General features: G+C 39.5%; 1 protein-coding gene across 1 annotated transcript in view; it reads right to left on the bottom strand.

Moving 5' to 3' along the window:
• TASP1 (taspase 1) overlaps positions 1-6,987 on the bottom strand; it is a 54,573-nt gene extending 47,586 nt beyond the window's left edge. The window contains exons 1-4 of the mRNA XM_015822427.1: positions 6,815-6,987; positions 5,496-5,709; positions 4,868-4,935; positions 2,467-2,535 (exon numbers count right to left, since the gene is read on the bottom strand). Of these exons, the coding sequence (XP_015677913.1) occupies positions 2,467-2,535; positions 4,868-4,935; positions 5,496-5,637 (279 nt within the window). The 5' untranslated portion in view covers positions 5,638-5,709; positions 6,815-6,987. The remainder of the gene's footprint in view (positions 1-2,466; positions 2,536-4,867; positions 4,936-5,495; positions 5,710-6,814) is intronic.
• Between the last annotated feature and the right edge of the window lie 2,184 nt (positions 6,988-9,171).

Here is a 9,171-nt window from a genome sequence, read left to right as displayed (position 1 = left end):
ATCAATACAATACCTTAAATCAATATACTATAAATCCACAAGCTTCCACTTCATTATATACCAGTAGAATTAATTACTCATAGACATTGATTGAGAAGGAAAAAAACACATTCAAACTGCAGGTAGTCCTCAGCTTACGACCACAATTGAGCCCAAAATTTCTGTTGCTAAAGTGAGACATTTGTGAGGCGAGTTTTGCTCCACTTTACAACCTTTCTTGCCATAGCTGTTCAGTGAATCACTGCACTTGTTAAGTTAGTAACACGGTTGTTGGCTTCCCCATTGACTGTGCTTGTCAGACGGTCACAAAAGATGATCGCGTGATCCCAGGGCCCTGCAACCATCATAAATACGAGTCAGTTGCCAAGCATCTGAATTTTGATCACGGGACCATGGGAATGCTGCCCTAATTATTTCATCTACTACGAGCCATGGACAATTTGACTGAATCCAACATTCAGATACAACTTATATCCTTCAGGGATATAAGATCCATCTTGCTCCAAAACCAGCTGTACAACTTCACCAGAATCTGATCCACTGCAATTCCTTATTCTAAAAGCTTAAACATGACTCCTAAATTTGAGGGAAATGTTGATTTCCTCCCTTTTTTTTCCTTACTGCAATTATATGTGGAGCTGCACATTTGGGAAAATGTTAAATGAATTAGATATGCTTTATGCCACAGAGTGGAAATTAAAGAGGTGACTCCTTTCCTCCTCCAATTAATTCCAGTTTTGATCTGCTTATTACCTAACTGCTTCTGGCATTTGCTAATCACTAGAAAAATTAGATGGCATGCCTGGTCATAATCCAGATGAGTTTATGGCTTAAGAATTGCATTTTACTTCATGACATTCTTTTTACAAAACACAGTTGTAGAATCTGGGTTAAATAAACAGCCCATATATACTGTAGGATATAAAAGTGTCTATACTTTCTTTACTCTAATGACCTGGGGAAAGAGAAGAATTCAGTTGCCATAGAACAGTGATGGCGAACCTTTTAGAGACCGAGTGCCCAAAAACTGGCCCCGCCCCCTCTCTGCCCCCCATTCCTCACCCCACCTGCCCACAGGACCACTCACAGCCTCCAGGGCCCACCGCAGATCGCCCAGGCAGCCCAGCAGCGCTATGGTGGCCACACCCTCTGCCCGCGCCCTGCAGTATCAATTGCATGATGGGGTGTGAAGGCAGAGTCTTGTCTACCTGCCTGGCTGCCATGTCCTTGGCTGCGCTGCTCCATGTGGGCCACGCTCGAGGGCATGAGAGGAAGTCCCCTCGACGACCTCTCCTCCCCCAGCGTCCCCCTCCGTTCCGACCCCGTTACCGTGCACACGGGTGTCTCTCCCGAGGCTCACGGCGGAGACCGTGGGCACGGTATCCAAGCGGTGGTGACGGTATCTTAAAACGGTCACACTCTTTGATCAGTTTGGAAATCGTTACACGTCCTTTTGTTTGTAGATGGAAAGAAGGGGGCTGTATAAGTCTTCTTAAAAATCCCTATTTGATGTAAAAAAAACCAACCTAATTTGGTGGAGAAATTATGCTTCACGAACACTGAATTATCAAAAGAGATCAGTTAATTCATATGCAGCAAGCATGTAGAAATAAAGCCAAAACAAGAAGCTATCTGGCTACCAGCTCTATTTATCCACTTATCTCCATAAAAATCCAAATCAAATAATAGATCCTATTTCGTTTTAAAAATCAGTTAATCCTGAAGCTTTCAGATTGCCACTCTCTGACTTGATCATTGTTAATTGATAAGGTACTGGTAATCTGTCTCACGTGTAACCTGCATCTGCATGACCCATCTGCCTTCTTTCCTTTCTTTCCCTCCTTGCCTCACTCCAACTTAAATTCCGTTATCAGTATAGCCACTCTATGAATCTCACAAAGTGAGCTGCAGTTCACAAAAACTTGGACCTTTTAATAAACTTTATTAGCCGTAAAAGGGGCTACCAGAGTCTGATATATTTTTTTTGTCACCATAGACTAACATGGCTCTCCTCCTACAACTTTATATTTTTAAACTACCGTAGCAAAATCAGTTGATCCAAATCTTAACTAAAGGTGTCATTATAGTTGCCATGAATTTTTTAGACTGAAAAATAAATGCATACCTTTCCTAAGAAAACATATTCAGGTGCCCTAATGACTTCCTCACCTGATGTGAAAAGCACACATAAAGGAGTTTAGCCCCAGCTATCAATGAGAGAAGAAAACTGGAATGCTCCCAAGATAATCAGCCCATCACTTTCTTTGAAAACAGAGGAAACCAAATGCAACAAAGGAGCAATAACAAGTTTCCAGAATATGAATGGCCTAAGAGTTCTATTAAAATACATCTTACATATTAAAAAAAATTATATGTTGTCAATCAATACATTTAATACAAGACAAAAATGAACAGCAAAATACAGTCAAACTGCCATCAAAAGAAGTCCTGAATAAGTGCAAGTACCTCTAGTTCAACTAGCGCTGCAGTCACTGCATCTGTTACAAGAGCACCAGCCTGTAGCTTTTCAATTGCCTAGAAGACAGAATTTTAGGTATAAAGTATTGCCTCTTAAATATTTTACATACTAATTTTTTTCTACACAATAAAGCCCAGTGAGTCATTTGGTCCCAAAAGAGAATTGTTCAAAGTTTCAAAGAGTGGATAACGACTATCCTTAGGCGAAACAAAGGACCCACACTTTCCTTACATTTGTGGTGTCGCTTTATCTAACGTATCTGACTACACTGAGAACATCCTTGTTTCAAAGAAGAAATGTCGTTAGGATAGGAATATCAAACTGAATTTAATGAATTTAATTTAACTGAAGTTGATGGAACTGACTAAGATGGCAAAAGGAACTACCTTGATTAAAGGAAAGTCTTTGTCTAGCTCTTCCACATAGCTTTTCTATGTGGCAACCACTTTTGGACTTTTTTGCTGAAAACTAAGAAATATTAATTTGCGGATTTGATGATTAGAATTGTTCATGATTACAATAATACTGTGTATTATTGAATTTTAGATCAAAAGGTTAATGTATTTTAATTTGTAACTGCAACGAGGAAAGTTAAGTTATCCTTTTCTTATTTTTCTTTCTTTATTCCCCTGCACTTTTCTTTCCATATTTTCCTTAATTCCTTTTTTATATTTTATCTTTTTGTACATATTTAATAAAGCATATTTTAAAGGGATATGAATAATCCTATCCTGTATTTGCACCAAATAAATGCAAGTATTTCCTATTACATGAAATAGGAAGCAAAGCAGAAAATTACTAATTGATTACAGATGTTTTTAAAATAAATTTCTGTTCACAAACTGGTTTTTCTTTTTTTTACCAAGCTCACTGCATTAACCTAGCACCACATTCAGCAAAAATCTTTTTCAGTTTGACATTTATTGTGCTACTTTCTGAGCAGGCAACTATGCAATATGCCAAAAACAGAAGCTGAAAATTACCGAAGCAATTGATAGAGACAGAGATATCCCTGGGAATATTTTACTCCAGTGTTTCATATCTTCATAGCTGGCTCAGGAATTCTGGGAGTTGAAGTCCACGAGTCATAAAAGAGCCAAGGTTGCCTACCCCTGCCCTAGGGTGTGGAACATGCAACTGAAACTACTACCGCTATCCTAAAATGTTGATAATAACTTGGAACTCATTTCCTATTCCATATCCAGTCAGATTTCTACTGGTCCATTAAGTGTAGCCTCCTAATTATATAATCAAGCGGCACATTTTTAAATACTGCTTATCATTTTGGGAATTCGGTATGTTTGACTTGCAACAGAAGTTATACAAGATTGTTATTTATGAAGGAAAGCACTTTTACAGCTAAGTCAACGTTATTTCTAAGTCAAGAATAAGTAACCAACCGCCACCAGCCAGAATTTGTTGTACTAAATAGTTCTTCTTTCCAGACCACAAGCCATGAGAGCTGCTGTCCATCACTATCTGGAAGACCATAGATTTTACACTGCCATCCTACACAATTACTGCATATTGAGATGAAACCATCATGGCCGAGAACCTTACAAAATCTAATAGTTAAAGATATATACTGATAAAATTAAAGTTCAAAGCAGGTTATAATTAATCTATCACTACTTATGACATATATTATACCAAATCCATGGTGAAAAACATTAACCAAAACCATTAATCGTGCAAACCTCTTTATTGCATATTCTTATACTTGGATAGAAGTCTCATTATATCCAGCAGGACGTACACTCAGATAAATGTATATAAGATTGTAGGACTAATAAAGTGTGCTGTTTTCTTATTTCAAAACATATTAAACTTGCAGATTGGAAGTTCCAGCAACTAAACAAAAAAACTCCATAATCTATAGTAAGAATAGGCACTCTAGTAACCTCCAGATGTTTGTATTCAACTTCCACCGATCCAGACAAATATGGTCAATGGCAAGAGATTGGGAAGGGGGGCTCCAATATAAAGCAGCTGGAGGACATTAGGATGCCCAGTCATGGTCTAAACTTTCAACACAACAAAGACTGCACTAATACAAGTTATTTCTTCCATAAGTGCCAAATGTCTCCTGAACTCTACAAGGGAGTATTGACTAACAAGTTCAAACTTGCTATTGTGCTAATTACATGTTTCATGCAATACAGAATACAAATATTTTTTCTTATATACAATTTGTTAAATAATTAAATAAATGGAATTATTTAACAAATTGTATATAAGAAAAAATATTTGAATATATGAACATATATGGCCTAACATTTTAAAGATTTTTTTCTTTAAAAAATAGTGCAATTAAGAATTGTTTAAGAATGACTGAGAAGTAGAAGTAAAGAGATAACATTTCTAACAATTACCTTCTAACAATCTTACCTTCCGACAGGCTCTTTTGCACACATGTTTATATTCTTTGGCTTTGGATTCAGAATGATAACCTGCACCTGTTATCAAGAAATATGTAAGAGAAGAAGGGTAAAAGTACTGTAAGCAGAATAATTTTGTTTTAAAGCTTTTTCTAAAATAAACCTTTCCATATCGAAAATATTTCTACCTTGTAAGAACACTACAAACGCACACTCTTCAGAGGGCAGCGCCTGTTTTCTGATGAAGGGATTATAGCCTTCAACTTAAATTCCTGCTAAGTCTTTTTTCTAAAAGCATGTTTTCATGCATCATGCTATAAACCTATCCATCAAAAAGGCAAATTTAAAAAGGAGGCAGCCTTCTGATTAGCTGTTTCCTGCCAAATGAGAGCAAGCATAGACACTGTACTCCCTAATTTAAATAAAAAAGCTAACTGGATTACCATAACTGGAAGGAAATGAGCAGATATATAGTTCAGCCACAATTGGCCTAAAAAACATGTCATGAAATATAAATATATATTCACCATTCTTTTCCCAATTTACCTGTGCTTCACATGTTTCCCACCTCTCTCAAAGTACCATATATGGTACTAAAACATTAACAACATCTACTGTTATGATATTCTGACATGTACCTGCATGTACAAGTACAAATCCCACTCGTCTCACTTTTTGAGCCGGTTTGGCTTCATGTTCTTTTACCATCGTCCTTACTGCAGTGGCATGAGCTGACATAGGAGGAACTTCTACTGAGCTTATTCCCTTTTCCATGATCATACTTCAAGGCTATCGTTTCTTGTGGAACAGAGCATGCTTCCATCCAAGGGAAAACATGGGAAAAGAATCTTCCTGAAAATAAAATCAAGCAAAACTATCTCATTATTTTATCTATTTTTGGCTAAGGAGGATTCCATTCAAGAAACACATTCCGTTCAGAGCAGCTGCGTTGGAACCAAACACTACCCGGGTGCAAGAATTTTTTTTCATATCCATGACTACCATAACACCCTGCCAAAAGTCCATATATTCAGCAAAATTATACAGTACGAGCATGTATTAATTTGCTACTTATTAAGCTGTATAACCTATTTTTAACCTTAAAATGAACTAGTGATAATGTTAAATTTTTATAAGCCTCCACAGATGTATTAGGAGTCTTTCCCACTGGCAGAGATTAGGAAAAATCAGTTCCAGGCAGAATAGTATGATTCCTTTAACAACTAAAATAAGGCTATCTCCCGAAGTGTCCTTTTCCCCTACTCTCTCTTAACTTGTATTCTTTCACAAGATTTAATAGTGCCACAAAACTGCTATACTAATATTACTAGAGTCCTGAGTATAAGCAATCATTTAGAAGCTGAGAACATTCCCACCTCCACATAATTTTGTGCAAGAATTACCAGATTGCACTAGGGAAACTCAAGCAGGCTATTATTTTATATTTGCACTGAAATCAATCCTAACATTAGGATTTCAATCCTATGCCCTTGATAAGAAAGACACCTACATCAGAGTATAGTGTCTGTGGAGACAGTGTTAAGTGTGTCTCAACAACTGGTTATGGAGCCGCAGAACATGGCCAGGGAAAGTTCATGGCCAAGAGACCTTAAACACAATCTGTTGTGTCTCTCCTCGTTCCCATCAAGCATCTTACTCAGAATCAAACAGCCTGAGCCCACATTCTAATAAAAAAAAAAAACCAGAAAATGGTGGATATTTTACATTCCTTCCTCCATAAAGCTTTTTTAGGAACACGGAAGAAGCAAAGGATTCGTTCCCCAATATTGTCATAGCAACCAGAAACATGGTGGCCCAGAGCCGGAAAATCTCCAGCCCGCTATTTGGGTTTGGTAATCTAAGGAACTGCCTTGCTGAACAACAAGAACGCATGCAAGTTAAGAAGAAAGTCTCCTCGTCTCCCACTTTAGATGAAAGCTTTGGCCATCAGCTCTACCTCCATTTCCGTGAGGCTTCACTCACGGCCAGGTTGGACCCTCGACTAGGCAGGTAAGTCCCCGAGACGAGACACACCACCATTAGCTTCCTCCCATCACCCTCATGCTTTGCCTCCACCCCACATGGCTGCAGTCTCAGGCATCCCGCAGGAGAGCTGCGGCCCCCTTTCTCTCTCCCTCTCCAGCCGGGCACAGGGCAGGAGTCGCACTCTGATCACATCACTATCAACGCGCCCCTTGCCTCGGAGCGTGACGTCATCGCCCGCACCCCCAGGAGAGTGGGGAAATACCCGGCTGCCTTGCCGGCGGGGGTCGCTCCTTCGTTCTTCAGCTCCAGCCAGGTGTCGTTTCCAGGCTCGTCTCGTCCTGGATGCGGGCGGGCGGGCGCGCACACCCACGCATTTATCATCAGCCTCTCAGCGATTTTTTTATATCGGGGTGGGGGGGGAACCTAGGCGCGCGCGCGCGCGCGCGCGCGCGCGCGCACACACACACACACACACACACACACACACACACACACACACACACACACACACACACACACACACACACACACACACACACACACACACACACACACACACACACACACACGCGAACATATATAAAGAAAAACGACCAAGTTTATTTTCCGATCACTTCCGGTTCCGAATTGAATGTTTCCATCAGGTGCGACGGCTAGAGTGGCGGAAGCCGAAACAATCTGAGCCGCTTTTTTCTTGATAGAAGAAAAGGCGGGGAATTTAAAAAGTTTCCCTTTTTACTCTATTAAAACAAACCCTACCTCTTTTCCAAAGGAGAAGAAAAGAAAGGGGGAGAGTAATTGTTCAGTTCCAGAATGTGTTTCCATGTTCCCTGCAGGACTTGTTGGAGAAGGTTGATTTTTTTTCTTTTTAGACAGATCAGTCCACAAATACACTTCACACACAAACACATACATCCATTTCAAGAGATTAGTCTTTCTTAAATGAAAAAGTGTTTTTATTGGGACTGCATAAAGAGTTGGCCACAAAAGGAAGAAACTTAAATGGAATAATGCTACATTTCTATGCAAATTTACCTGAAAGGAATCCTCCAGAGAACAAGGTAATGATGTACTATATATATGTACTTACAAGCAGTTTCCTCCCTCACAATAAGTTGCATTGAAATGTCACTGAAATACTACAGTAGCCTTGTTTTCTTTTGACAAACCTTTGCTGGGAGTCCAACTATCTCCTACTTGCAATCTAATAGGATAATATTCTAAAACTAAGTGCAGCATTTCAACCTGCAGCAATAGTATTATCCATTTGGTCCTCTCTGTCCAAAAGGTGAATTTTGCTGGTCTTCAAAAAAATGGCCTTTGTCTTTTTAAGAGCCAATGGATTGCTGAATCTTGTCCTGATGCCATGCATTTATGAAGTGGTTGTTTTGTTTCCCCAATGTACAGATCTGCACATGGCTCACTGTGTTGTACTGCATTGGACTGCATATACCAAAACTGAGCAACGTGGTATAGAGAGGACCACTGGTTTGAAAGAGGGGTCAAAGAGGCCATCTATGTCAAAACTGAACAGCTCTCTCTCAACAGGGGGAGGGATACAACATCATCTATCTCCAGTCTACAACACAGTCCTTTCAGCAGTTGTAGCTGGATAGGCATGGCCCGGTAGGTATATAGCAAGTTACATTAGACAAAGAAAATTGCCATACAATATAGTATGTGTGTTATGGGGATTCTCAGTCATCCAGGTCATGGTTGTCCCAAAGGTACTTTTTCAAAAGGCAACTGGACTTCATTTTTTGTTGAAGATGTTTCACTTCTCCCCCAAAGAAGCTTCTTCAGTTCGCTTCTGAGAAGTGAAACATCTTCATGGAAAAACAAAGTCCAGTTGCCTTTTGAAAAAGCATTGTATGGGTGGCTGCCTTCTACTGGGCCAGCAATAAGCTTTGAACACTTGTAATGTAGTACATATTTTTAGTTTTGCCTGTAAAGGAGAGCTCACCTGTGAGTGAGGGGAGGGGGAAAGGAGGCTCCTACTTGTTGCCAAAAATCAAAAGTGAACCTTTCCAGTGACTTGAAAAAACACGGAGGGCACGGCTGTTTGTAGTTGTTCATGCTCTACTACATGAAAGGGCTCTTTTCCTGATAGTCTGCCAGCACAAAATGCTTTCTTCAGCTAATCACCTTCTTAACAAGACCAAAATGCTACAGCCAGATTTCTTTGGATCAGCCAAAATAGCATTCTTTCTTAATCTTGGTTTTCTAACACCAGCTCACTATTCTTTTCAGTGGCATGGCAGTGAGTTTCTGAGTAATATGTGGCCTTCTTTATTCTGTTTTCTCAGTTTTAGCTTTATGAGAGCCAAA

This window comes from Protobothrops mucrosquamatus, unplaced genomic scaffold (genome assembly GCF_001527695.2).
Source record: "Protobothrops mucrosquamatus isolate PMUCROS unplaced genomic scaffold, P.Mucros_1.0 scaffold_174, whole genome shotgun sequence".
In the NCBI taxonomy this organism is placed as follows: domain Eukaryota; kingdom Metazoa; phylum Chordata; class Lepidosauria; order Squamata; family Viperidae; genus Protobothrops; species Protobothrops mucrosquamatus.
The sequence above is the reverse complement of the archived record's forward strand: the minus strand, read 5'-3'. Positions and strand labels throughout refer to the sequence as shown.